This window comes from Misgurnus anguillicaudatus, chromosome 22, assembly GCF_027580225.2.
Source record: "Misgurnus anguillicaudatus chromosome 22, ASM2758022v2, whole genome shotgun sequence".
In the NCBI taxonomy this organism is placed as follows: domain Eukaryota; kingdom Metazoa; phylum Chordata; class Actinopteri; order Cypriniformes; family Cobitidae; genus Misgurnus; species Misgurnus anguillicaudatus.
In genome coordinates, this window is record NC_073358.2 from 18,666,470 (window position 1) to 18,680,527 (window position 14,058).

General features: G+C 41.3%; 1 protein-coding gene across 1 annotated transcript; it reads left to right on the forward strand.

Annotated features, from left to right (window-relative positions):
- Positions 1-223: 223 nt before the first annotated feature.
- Positions 224-6,702, forward strand: LOC129445314 (E3 SUMO-protein ligase ZBED1-like). The gene is made up of 2 exons (XM_073860820.1): positions 224-3,506; positions 4,395-6,702. Exons 1-2 carry the CDS (start codon positions 3,261-3,263, stop codon positions 6,060-6,062), a joined length of 1,914 nt encoding a protein of 637 aa, XP_073716921.1. The 5' UTR covers positions 224-3,260; the 3' UTR covers positions 6,063-6,702.
- Positions 6,703-14,058: the final 7,356 nt, after the last annotated feature.

Here is a 14,058-nt window from a genome sequence, read left to right on the forward strand (position 1 = left end):
GAAATGAAATGATATTAGGCTATCAGTGCTGCTGTCGCTCTTTCCTATCGCTTATTTTAAAAATGAGCTTATGATCAATAAAATGCAGCTTACATCTGCTGCTTTTGGTGACGTGAACTCTGGCCTACATTAAGTCTCATGTTTTTAAGATTATCTTAAGTACTAAAGAAGAATTTTTGGTATATTATGTACAAAACTAGTGTGTGAAAATAGGACACTTTAAAGGGATTGTTCACCCAAAAATTAAAATTATTTAAATTACAATTCTAAAAAAATTTAATAAGAAAACACTGAACATGTGCAGCATAGCTGTTATAGTTGGTTCTAGGCTAGCTAGAGCGGGTTATCTAGGCTTGTGATCCCTGTATTTACATAAAATGGTCTGTGCTAAACCCCGGATGTCCTTCAATGCTGGAAACACCCCTGGTTACAAGCCTGTATACATTTCTGTGTGTGTGTGTGTGTGTGTGCGTGTGTGTGTGCGTGTGTGCGTGCGTGCGTGCGTGCGTGCGTGTGTGTGTGTGTCAGGAATGCTTTCACGTAGAGGTCGACCGATATGGCTTTTTCTCTGGCCAATGCCGATATTTAGAAATCAGGGCAGCTGATGGCCGATATGTTAGGCCGATTTTCTATATGTACATAATTATCAAAATGTTCTCATCATTAGCAGATATTTTAAATGTAAAAATGTCACTATTTAAGTCAAAGTCTTTTAAAAAAATTATGACTGGTCTTTCTGAAGAGTTTTACAACCTCCTCTGCACCATGCATTTATCAGACACAGATATTACCTGACACTCTTCTGTCATCATCTTTGATCAGTTTTTTACCATGGCTTTTATTGCTTTGTAGGATAAAATCCTTATTTGGTAGACCTGATAAAATATTTATTCATCATAAAGTTAACATAGTAATAAATGTCTATGTTTTTTAGTTGAGACTGTTATTTAGGGCAAATCTTTCTAAACAGATTTACATTCTCCTTTCTGAGGCGCTATAAGTGACTGATTGTGCTGACAGTGACGTCTTGTGAGTTTAGTGTTGGGACAGATCTGTTGTTTCAACCGTTCATTCAAACGAATCCGTTCAAAGGAGTCAGTTCGCGAATCGGACGCATTGTGTTGTAATCCAGGCTGAGCAGCGCAAAACTGTAAACAAAGTCTCACTGTAACAACACGAAAAACATTTCCTCGGTGGATATGATTTGGTCTTCCGACCTTTCGCCATCGAGTCAGTTTTGTTTTGAGTAATAAAAGCAGGGAGACAGTTTAAAGATAGAACTGTCTCCCTGCTCTCCAGTAACGCATAACTTATGTTGTTATGCAGTTTTAAAATTCAAAATACGAACATGTCTGGATGTAGCATTTTTTTGTGGAGGGAGGTGCCCTTTTTTTTAGGTTAGAGCAACTGCCCCTTAAAATTCCTGTGCACGTCCCTGATGCTTAGTTACTGTTGAACGGGAACACGATTGATTGCATTATGCTGTCAATCACTGAGTGAAATATTTTTTTTTATGGTAAATTTTAGAGAAACAGTTGTTACAAGTCTGTATACATTTCTGTGTGTGTGTGTGTGTGTGTGTGTGTGTGTGTGTTTTTAAAATGTTCGGGCAGTTCCGGTGTAAGTTGCTTGAGAAGATGAAGTCACAGATCCATGTCGTTCGTCCGCCATATTGGAAACCTTAAAGTTTCACAGGTCACAAATTTTGTCCAAACTTCACGAAATTCCACGTACACGATCCTTGGACCAAGCCTCACAAAAGTTACTAGAAGGATTTTTGATTTTCGGAAGCGTTTGCCCGTCACAGGCCAAACTAAATGTGCGTGGACGCCGCCAAAACAGGAAGTAGTTTATATCTCAGGAATGATTTCACGTATTGAAACCAAACTTTGTACATGAATTTCGGTCTCCAATGTGAGGATGCACAACATCAAAAGAACAATTTTTTTTCTAAAATTTTACGCTGCCAAACAGGAAGTAGTTTATATCTCAGGAACGCTTTTACGTATTGAAACCAAACTTTGTACATGAACTTGGGACTCCAATGTGAGGATGCACAAACTAAATCGGCGGCACCAGAGCAAGCACACTTTTGCAGTTCGTCCCGAAATGCATTTTCTAGTTATTATTATTCCCGGGTAGATTTTTTGTGTCAGCTCTAGCGACCAGACCGTTTGACGCAGAAACACCGTTCAAACTTTAAAATGTTCGGGCAGTACCGGTGTAAGTTGCTTGAGAGGATGAAGTCACAGATCCATGTCGTTCGGCCGCCATATTGGAAAGAACACAAAACCTTAAAAAAGTTTCACAGGTCACAAATTTTGTCCAAACTTCATGAAATTCCACGTACGCGATCCTTGGACCGAGCCTCACAAAAGTTACTAGAAGGATTTTTGATTTTCGGAAGCGTTTGCGCGCCACAGCCCAAACTAAATGTGCATCAACGCCGCCAAAACAGGAAGTAGTTCAAATCTCAATATGTCTGTAACATTTATTAACCAAAATTTTTATATGAACTCTTTACTCCAATGTGAAGATGCCCAAGATAAAAAAACATTGCAGTAACATGTCTATATTATGTTATTTTCACTTTAAAATGTCCAATTAAAACCTGTGTAAAAATAAAAATGTCATTAGCCTTTACCAGTAGAGGGCAGCCTTTACGTTCAAACGTGTTTTTTAGACAGAATGTAAAGATAGCGGCAGCCATCTTTAGAAGCTAAGCTAACAGGCTATTGCTCCGTGGAAAAGTTTGAATAACAATGGCGGGTAGTGTTGTCAAAAGACCCGGTACTTCGGTACCAAGCCGGTACTAAAAAAAAAAAAAGTTACGGTTCCACGTTTTTTTTAAAAGAGCATTTCACCCGTAGAAACATTAATCTGTATTGAAAGTGCGTCATATTTGTAGTCGAAATGTAACATACATTTCGAATTTGGTGCCTATTTGACCGAGAAAAGGGATGTTTGTAGTCTCACCCCCTCAACAAAGATATTGGACTTCCTTCTTTCAATGATGCAATATGATGATTTTTACATCATTGAAAGAAGGAAGTGCAACACTGAAATCTGTATTTCTCCTGTCTCAGGGGAAACTGAGGGAATGATGCATGACCATTCAAAAACATGACTGGGGTTCTAACTATACAAAGCTTAATGCAAATGAGTGAAGTGTCCCTTTAAGAACCGGGTACCCGGTCAACCCGGTTCTTGATGCGCAAGGTGCGCACGCAGTCGCGTCCTCGTTATATAAGCACTGAGACATGGCGACCGGCGGTGCTGCTGATGCAGCGGCGGCTCAGAATCCACTTGTTGAGAAGAAAGGAGGAAAGAGCCACGTATGGAGATATTTTGGGTTTGCAGCTGATGACAAGGGTAACATTATAGATCCCCAAAAACCAGTTTGCAAAAGATGTCACCGAAGTTTTCTCTCAAGAGGAGGAAACACTTCAAACTTAATAAAGCACCTTAAAGACAGGCATCCGGATCTAATGAGAGAGTTTAAGCAGGTAAGTTTCAATTTAATTTTGTTCTTAGAGCTTCTGTTATGAATATTATGCCGTATTTTAATTTGAGTGTCGGGTTGAAAATGGATCGCTGCTTGCGCAGTTAATCGTTAGCATAGGCGCGGCTAACGCTAATATAATGCGTATTAGAAAAAAAGTTTCTTCATTAATCATTTATTGCTCCTATAACTTTTGTTAGGGTAAAAAACAGACGAACATTGTGGTATTTGCTATCTTTTACACACCAGAGGATTTTTAAATGACTCGTGTATTCAAAATATGTGTTAGAAAATATACAAATGTATGGTTAATATTGTTTTTGTCATTAAGCACTTCTAGGCTTAATCTTGGTTAAATATTTTTTAAGCAAGTTTAAAAAAAATGAATTCATTTAGGAATAAATTAAAGTTAGAATTGACTAAAACACGTGTTATCTCCTGTATAGTTTGATAACACTTTACCATAAGATATCATTTTCATGCAACATCAGCTTACAGTGAGTGAACATATATTTTTACGACATTAATTAAAACAACATTTACAAATATTAATTAATGTTAACAGATAAATAATTGTGATTTTAGAAAATATATTTTTGATCAACCCTAAGAAAAATAATTGCTATTTAACTTTTGTTTATTGTTTGGTCATGTTATCTAATATCATCCAACTAATGTAATAGCATTTTAAATTGTTTTCAATAATACAGTTTTATCTATGTAACAGTGATATACAGTACACTTTATCTGCACACTGTAACTTACCTACATTTATTATAAAAGCTAAGGTTTGTTACTGAAAAATTGTGTTTTAGCTAGTGTCAACAATTTAATGTAGCATTTGGTCAGACTCAAGTCTATTGCTTTACTTGAGTATTTTTTTATTTTACAGCTGCAGACTGAGGATGATCATCAAACACCTCAGCAAACTCTAAAACAGACAACAGTTACAGATGCTTTTCAGCAGCAGCAGAAATATGACAAAAACTCACCTGAAGCAAGAAAACTTAACCGAGCTGTTGCAGAATTTTTATGTACAGATCAAGTGCCCATTTACACGGTTGAAAAACGTGGATTCCAGCAAATGCTTCATCACCTAAACCCAAAATACCAGCTTCCAAGCAGAAACTTTTTTATGTACACAGAGATTCCCCGCCTGTACAATGAAACGAGGGATATCATAATCCAGCATCTCGGAGAGAAACCGTTTTACAGCTGCACAACAGATCTTTGGACAAGTAGAACTGCAGACACTTTTATGTCTGTAACTCTGCAGTACATTACCAAATTGTGGGAATTGCAATCCTGGTGCCTTGGCTGTTGTGGTCTCAACACAGATCACACTGCTGAAAGTTTGAAGGAGGCCTTTGAAGAGAAACTTGAAGACTGGAATTTGGACATCATACGAATGTCAGGCATCACAACTGATAATGCCACACATAACAAAAAAGCCTTCGAAGACTACACCTGGATTCCTTGCTTTGGACACAATCTCCATCTTGCTGTAAATAAAGCATTAGAGATTAGCAGGGTGTCTGCATCGCTGTCAAGGCTCCGAAAAACAATCTCTGCCTTTACAAGATCCCCAAAACTTTCACGTCAGCTTGTCAAAAAACAGAAAGATCTCTCCTCTCCAGACCATAAACTCATTCATGATGAACCCACTCGCTGGAATTCTTCATACGATATGGTGCAACGTTTCTTGGAGCAACAGCAGGTTGTCTGTGCTGTGCTGGCTGAAGACAGGAAAAAATGGTATCTGATGCCAAAAGACACGGACATTACAGTTTTAGAAACTGTTAAAGCAGTTCTCGAGCCTCTCAGTCCTTTTACAGATGCACTTAGTGGGGAAAAACATACCACCCTGTCCTCAGTCTTGCCATTGCTTTGGAAGATATATGATTGTCTCAGTTATGAACAAAGTGACTCTGCATTAACCCAGGAGATGAAGGAGAAGATAAACGAGTATCTTCGGCATCGCTATGATAACCTGCAGCTACAGCTTCTTTTAAACACTGCAACTTACCTTGATCCAAGATTTAAGAACAGCTTTGTTTCTCTTAAGGATGATGTGAAGCAAAGTCTCCTGGATGAGGTGAAGAAAATGGGCAATGATGGAAATGTATCTCAAGTTTCTGGAGAGTCAAGTCAAGTGAGGCCTTCTAAAAAATCCAAAACTGACCTGAAGCAACTTCTCTCCACCATACAAGGGGAAAAGAAAGAAAAAGGAGAACCAGCATCCTCAAGTCAAACACAGCTTACTGCAAGTGACGAGTTAAATGGTGAGTTCTTGGTGTACAGTCAGATGCCTGAGGTCAGTGCTGAGGATGATCCACTTTCATGGTGGAAAACAAATATGGGTACACTACCTCAACTATCAGAGTTTGCCAGGAAGTATCTGTGCATTGCTGCATCAAGCTGTTCATCTGAAAGAGTATTCAGTACTGCAGGGTATATTGTAAGCCCAAGACGCTCAAGACTGACTCAGGAACATGTTGATATGTTAGTGTTTCTTTCAAAAAATCTGGAAATGACAAAAAAGTTACCCAAGGAAAATTAACATCAAAGTTCTTTAAATAAATGTAAGCCAGTATTGTTTGGTGTGAAACTTTAAGCAAAGAGTAAGTGAAACTTTTTTTGTTCTTTTCAATGCTTGTAATTTATTAAGATGTTATTTAGTTACTCAGATGTTTACAATCCTTGAAGTACTTGAATAATGCCATTGTTTTGTTTACATTTTATATTATTTCAGTGTTACTCAGTCATGGCATATTTTGTTACATTTATAAAAATGTTTAATGTTATAAGAAAAGTGTGTTAAGTAATTTGTGTGTTTTTGTTTAACTTTATTAATAAAAAATAGTGTTTTGTTTGAATAACATGTTTTTGTGTTTTGCTTTGGTACCGGAATTGGTACCGAGAACCGTGAATTTTCACTGGTATCGGTACCGAATACTGAATTTCTGGTACCGTGACAACACTAATGGCGGGACAGATTCCTGGATACATATTTTTAGAATTGTAAACTTCATCTTATTCACTATACAGTATGCGGTTTCGGACGCAAAACTGCAAATGGATTTTATATTCTGAATGCTTGAATCAACGCGAGCTCTCTGGAGAACGTCTCGGTTACGGATGTAACCCTCGTTCCCTGAAGGAGGGAACGGAGACGTCACGTCGTGACCGACGAATTGGGAGCTCGCTTAGAGAGACCAATCTGCTTCGAATACTACTAAAACGCCAATGAACTTGGCATTGAGATATTTGCATAATGCTGGCGCCGCCCCGCCAGGTGCGTATATAAGGCGCACGTGCAAATAGGGAAATCAGCTTCTGTTCGCTGAGAAAGCCGGAAGGTGACCGGCCTAAACAGCAGGTGGCAGCACCTGTGGCGACGGGACGTGACGTCTCCGTTCCCTCCTTCAGGGAACGAGGGTTACATCCGTAACCGAGACGTTCCCTTTCAGTCGGTCACTACGACGTCACGTCGTGACCGACGAATTGGGAAACCCTACTAAAACGCCACTAGGGGCTGACCTCTTCCAGTGTCTGCATAAAGCCCTCCGGTTCCACTTAAGGATAGGAGAATTAGGTTTTAAGGCAGAAGGCCGGGCACTAGATGTTCCTTTAACCCACAGTAGTGCCAGCGACTGGGAAGCGCCCTATCTGAGCGGTATAGGGACGCTGCGGAAGCCACCGCCCCGTTAAGGGCTATTGGTGGGCGAAAGTCAACCGTAGTTGAGGTAAATGACAGCCGTGGCTGTGTAAGCAAAGCAGTGCTCTGCTAAGGGAAACGTGGGCTGGTAGGATTAACCCCACGGAATAATACTCACAAAGGAACCCGTTGGGACACAATGTGGGGCCCTGGCCAAACACGTAGGTTCGTAAGAATACAGCTAGTGAAAGGCTGACAGCCAATGCTCCACAACAAAGGCTGTCAAGGCAGTGGAGAGAGCAAATCAAACCATTACGCATTTTTGCTCTGTTAGCCTTCCATACTGAAACTCAATTTGGAGCCTCAGTCGGAGGCTGCAAGCCGACTTGCGAGTCTGCTCTCCGTGTCCTTCCTGGTGAGGACAGAACACGAGAGGATACAGGCTCGATACGAACATTGTAGAATCTAATGAACGTATTAGGTGTCGCCCAACCAGCAGCTCTACAGATGTCTGTTAGCGAGGAACCACGAGCTAATGCCCAAGATGAGGCAACACTCCGAGTGGAGTGCGCTCTCAAATTAAGGGGCAAGGAATGCCCTGCAAATTATAAACCAGGGCGATAGTATCAACTATCCAATGACACATCCTCTGCTTAGTGACAGCTTTCCCTTTCTGCTGGCCACCATAACAAACAAAGAGCTGGTCTGAGGTCCTGAAGCTTTGCGTGCGGACCACGTAGAATCGCAGTGCGCGTACGGGCACAACAAAGCCTCGGTTGGGTTTGCCTGCTCCAAAGGCAACGCTTGCAAGCTCACCACCTTATCTCTGAAGGGAGTGGTGGGAACTTTGGGCACGTAGCCTGGTCTGGGTCTTCAGTGAGACAGCAGGACCAAACTAAAGGCACGAATCGTCAACAGAGAATGCATGTAAATCTCCTACTCTCTTCATGGAGGCCAATGCTAGCAGGGTCAGAGCTTTCATTGATAAAAACTTCAGACTCGCAAACTGCAAAGGCTAAATCGGAGACCTGAAGGCTTCAGCACCATGGACAGGTCTCAGGAAAAAAGAGGGAGGGCGCGAGGGGTTTAGCCTGCGAGCGCCTCTTTAAAATGTAATAATTAAATATGCTGGCCAACTGATCTGCCGTAGATAAGTGAGTGATGAGCAGAAATAGCGGCGATATCAATTTTAATGGCGGAGGGACAGCCTACCATCTAACCCATGTTAAAGATATAAAGCATAATGTTAAAGGGCATTCTCTGTGTCCTCGCGTTGCGAAGAGCACCGGGTGACGAAAAGGTTTCATTAAGCGCGTAAGCCCGTCCTGTGGACGGTGCTCGAACCGCGTCGATGGTGTTAGATACCATCCGTACATGGATATCCACAGGTCGGGGCGCGAGTGCCAAATGTGCCCCTTCCTAAGAAAGAAAGTCCTTCCTCAGGGGAATCCGCCAGGGAGGGCTGTCGCGAGGAGCATTAACTATGAAAACCAATTCTTGGTCGTCCAGTACGGACGATTAATAAAAGGCTCTCCTCGTCCTGCCTGACTTTGCACAGTGTCTGCGCAATAAAGCTCACTGGAAGGAATGCGTATTTACGCACCCCCCGCGGTCAGCTGTGTGCCAACGCATCCACGCCGAGGCTGCCCTCGGTTAGTGGATAAAATAGGCGACAGTGGGTATCGTCCGGCGACGCAAACAGATCTATCTACGCACAACCGAACTTCTTCCAAATTAGCTGGACCGTCTGGGGGTGGAGTCGCCATTCGCCGGGGGCGCAGCTCGGAAGCGCGTACCGCTGTATTGAGCGATCCTAACGTGCATTTTCACATACAGGTAGGAATTATATGATTCAGACATATTTTAATCCCTTTCTTTTATTTCAGTGATATATGGCACGACAAGTTTAATTCCCTTTTTCATCAATGTAATACATTGTAAACGTATTAGTTTCGCTCGCGTCAGTATCGCGTCCTCGCTCGCGTGATCGTTTGGCGTCGGCTCTATGACAGCTGCATGATTTAAATGATTGTGAATTGACGCGAAAAAGTGTCACTTTACCTTAAATCATGCATGTGATGCCAAGTGTATTTAAATAGTCATGACTTTCAGAAATGTATGACACATTTAAAAACACAGCTTTTGCCAGAAGACTGCGTATATGCCATTTACATGATCTTCAGGTAAGAAGATACATATATCTAAATCGTATGCTTAGCTACTGTTGAACGGGAACACGATTGATTGCATTATGCTGTCAATCACTGAGGGAAATATTTTCTTTTATCATTAATTTCACAGTCTGGGTCGACAGAGGCGCGGGCGCCGCAAAATCTTTATTTTTCAATCACTCCGCAAAGAGACTTAGATAACTCTGCTGATTTTGGACTTACAGATATGATTTATACATCATTTAAAACGTTAAAGTGTCTAGTATTTTTTCTGTCCACTCCCATTAAAAACAGAATGTTGTGCTTTTCGCAAAATTAAGAAAATAAACATAATGCGCGTTTGTTCTCTCTCTTAGTGACGTCCTTTCAGAAACACGTCAGAAAAATGAGCTGTAACTTAACGAATTGTTTTCATAGAAACAAAAGATAAATGTCTACATAATGCTTGGAATGTCTGCTTTTAAATGGTGTAAGTGAAATCGAAAACAAATATTGTACTTCGTTGTTAACTGTATTAAAAGAAGGAGATGTACCGTCTCTCATGTTACTGCATTATTTATAAAGAGCCACGCCCCGCTCCATTGAAGAGAAGAACAGAGATCATCCATATTCATTAGTCAACGCCACAGTCAATGGAGACTCTGTCTCTGCAGCCATTCAGTGTTGAGTTTTAATCCGAGTGCTGAAAACATCACATCTACTTGTTTACTCGGGACTGTAACTACAGTTATCTCCAGACGCGAATGTTTTCTCTGTGCTTGCTCATACAGCAAAGGCTCAAATATTATGCAAGTCATCGTTCTCACAAAAGAATGCAATTTAAACGAGTAAGTTAATCGGCCATCGCTCACAGCCCAGCACCTGCACCACTGTATGCGTATCGCGCTGACAAACATACACCTGATTTTACTGCTCTGATGAAATCTAAAAGTATAATTTCTCTTATTAGAAGCTAGCCTAATGTTTGCCAGTTATTAAGATGGCGGTTGTAGTTTAAATAAAGGGTTGTGAAATAATAAGCTTTGACAAAAAACTGCATAAAACAATTTTATGTTCCATATTATAAACTTTTGGTTATGTGTACTTAAGTGAGTAGATATGGCTCTTATTTACACCTTTAAATGTAGAATAAAGCTTACTCGGGTATCTTACAATGCACTTATGTTGTTATGCAGTTTTAAAATACAAAATACAAACATGTCTGGATGTAGATAAAGCCTACTTGGTCATATTACAATGCACAACTTTTGTTGTATGCAGTTTGAAAATACATGTTTGTAGAAAAAGTATATTGTACAATGCACTTATTTTGTTGTTATGCAGTTTCAAAATACAACATGAGTATGTTTAAATGTATATGTCGTCATCATCACTGATATATCTCTGGCCCTCATGACAAACTAATTGAATAGCCCTGTCGTAGACGCTCAACACACAATCATATTCATAAATAGTAAAGAAATGAAACGATATTAGGCTATCAGTGCTGCTGTCGCTCTTTCCTATCGCTTATTTTAAAAATGAGCTTATGATCAATAAAATGCAGCTTATATCTGCTGCTTTTTGTGACGTGAACTCTGGCCTACATTAAAGGTGCAGTGTGTAATTTTTAGAAGGATCTCTTGACAGAAATGCAAAATAATATACAAAACTATATTATCAGGGGTGTATAAAGACCTTTCATATGGCTCTTATATGGCCGTTATGTTTTTATTACTTTAGAATGAGATGTTTTTATCTACATACACAGAGGGTCCCCTTACATGGAAGTCGGCATTTTGTGCCACCATGTTTCTACAGTCTTAATGGACAAAATCACGACATGTTTGTCCTGTGGTGGCTACCGTAGCTTCTCTATGCATTTCAAAAGCGAGGGGTGAGCTGTGAACTGAGCTTTTGGTTGCAATTTGGAACCTCACCACTAGATGCCGCTAAAATTTACACACTGCACCTTTAAGTCTCATGTTTTTAAGATTATCTTAAGTACTAAAGGATTTTTGGTATATTATGTACAAAATTAGTGTGTGAAAATATGGCACTTTAAAGGGATTGTTCACTCAAAAATTAAAATTATTTAAATTACAATTCTAAAAAAAATGTAATAAGAAAACACTGAGGGCTTGACATTAACTTTTTGAGGAACTTGTCCTTCGGACAAGTAAATTTGTGTTTCACTTGTCCATGCACAAAAGTCACTTGTCCAGGTAAAGTTTTGTAATATAATGTATTTTTTGTGTTTTGCTAATCAGTGGCAGAGCAAGGGATTTTTCATAGAGGAGTCGGACAACTAATTTTTTCTTAAACTTGTACTACAAAAAATCCACTTGTCCCGGACAAGCGGACAAGCCTTAATGTCGAACCCTGAACATGTGCAGCACAGCCGTTATAGTTGGTTCTAGGCTTGCTAGCTATCCCTGTATTTACATAAAATGGTCTGTGCTAAGCCCCGGATGTCCTTAAATGCTGGAAGCACCCCTGGTTACAAGCCTGTATACATTTCTGTGTGTGTGTGTGTGTGTGTGTGTGTGTGTGTGTGTGTGTGTGTGTGTGTGTGTGTGTGTGTGTGTGTGTGTCAGGAATGCTTTCACGTATTGAAACCAAACTTTGTACATGAACTTGGGACTCCAATGCGAGGATGCACAAGATAAAAAACATTCTAAAATGTAACATTTCACAAATCACGTTAGTGACCGCACCAGAGCAAGCACACTTTTGCGGTTCCTCCGGAAGTGCATTTTCTAGTTTTTTTTATTTTTTTATTATATAAGCGTTTGCGCGCCACAGCCCAAACTAAATGTGCATCAACGCCGCCAAAACAGGAAGTAGTTCAAATCTCAATATGTCTGTAACATTTATTAACCAAAATTTTTATATGAACTCTTTACTCCAATGTGAAGATGCCCAAGATAAAAAAACATTGCAGTAACATGTCTATATTATGTTATTTTCACTTTAAAATGTCCAATTAAAACCTGTGTAAAAATAAAAATGTCATTAGCCTTTACCAGTAGAGGGCAGCCTTTACGTTCAAACGTGTTTTTTAGACAGAATGTAAAGATAGCGGCAGCCATCTTTAGAAGCTAAGCTAACAGGCTATTGCTCCGTGGAAAAGTTTGAATAACAATGGCGGGACAGATTCCTGGATACATATTTTTAGAATTGTAAACTTCATCTTATTCACTATACAGTATGCGGTTTCGGACGCAAAACTGCAAATGGATTTTATATTCTGAATGCTTGAATCAACGCGAGCTCTCTGGAGAACGTCTCGGTTACGGATGTAACCCTCGTTCCCTGAAGGAGGGAACGGAGACGTCACGTCGTGACCGACGAATTGGGAGCTCGCTTAGAGAGACCAATCTGCTTCGAATACTACTAAAACGCCAATGAACTTGGCATTGAGATATTTGCATAATGCTGGCGCCGCCCCGCCAGGTGCGTATATAAGGCGCACGTGCAAATAGGGAAATCAGCTTCTGTTCGCTGAGAAAGCCGGAAGGTGACCGGCCTAAACAGCAGGTGGCAGCACCTGTGGCGACGGGACGTGACGTCTCCGTTCCCTCCTTCAGGGAACGAGGGTTACATCCGTAACCGAGACGTTCCCTTTCAGTCGGTCACTACGACGTCACGTCGTGACCGACGAATTGGGAAACCCTACTAAAACGCCACTAGGGGCTGACCTCTTCCAGTGTCTGCATAAAGCCCTCCGGTTCCACTTAAGGATAGGAGAATTAGGTTTTAAGGCAGAAGGCCGGGAACTAGATGTTCCTTTAACCCACAGTAGTGCCAGCGACTGGGAAGCGCCCTATCTGAGCGGTATAGGGACGCTGCGGAAGCCACTGCCCCGTAAAGGGCTATTGGTGGGCGAAAGTCAACCGTAGTTGAGGTAAATGACAGCCGTGGCTGTGTAAGCAAAGCAGTGCTCTGCTAAGGGAAACGTGGGCTGGTAGGATTAACCCCACGGAATAATACTCACAAAGGAACCCGTTGGGACACAATGTGGGGCCCTGGCCAAACACGTAGGTTCGTAAGAATACAGCTAGTGAAAGGCTGACAGCCAATGCTCCGCAACAAAGGCTGTCAAGGCAGTGGAGAGAGCAAATCAAACCATTACGCATTTTTGCTCTGTTAGCCTTCCATACTGAAACTCAATTTGGAGCCTCAGTCGGAGGCTGCAAGCCGACTTGCGAGTCTGCTCTCCGTGTCCTTCCTGGTGAGGACAGAACACGAGAGGATACAGGCTCGATACGAACATTGTAGAATCTAATGAACGTATTAGGTGTCGCCCAACCAGCAGCTCTACAGATGTCTGTTAGCGAGGAACCACGAGCTAATGCCCAAGATGAGGCAACACTCCGAGTGGAGTGCGCTCTCAAATTAAGGGGCAAGGAATGCCCTGCAAATTATAAACCAGGGCGATAGTATCAACTATCCAATGACACATCCTCTGCTTAGTGACAGCTTTCCCTTTCTGCTGGCCACCATAACAAACAAAGAGCTGGTCTGAGGTCCTGAAGCTTTGCGTGCGGACCACGTAGAATCGCAGTGCGCGTACGGGCACAACAAAGCCTCGGTTGGGTTTGCCTGCTCCAAAGGCAACGCTTGCAAGCTCACCACCTTATCTCTGAAGGGAGTGGTGGGAACTTTGGGCACGTAGCCTGGTCTGGGTCTTCAGTGAGACAGCAGGACCAAACTAAAGGCACGAATCGTCAACAGAGAATGCATGT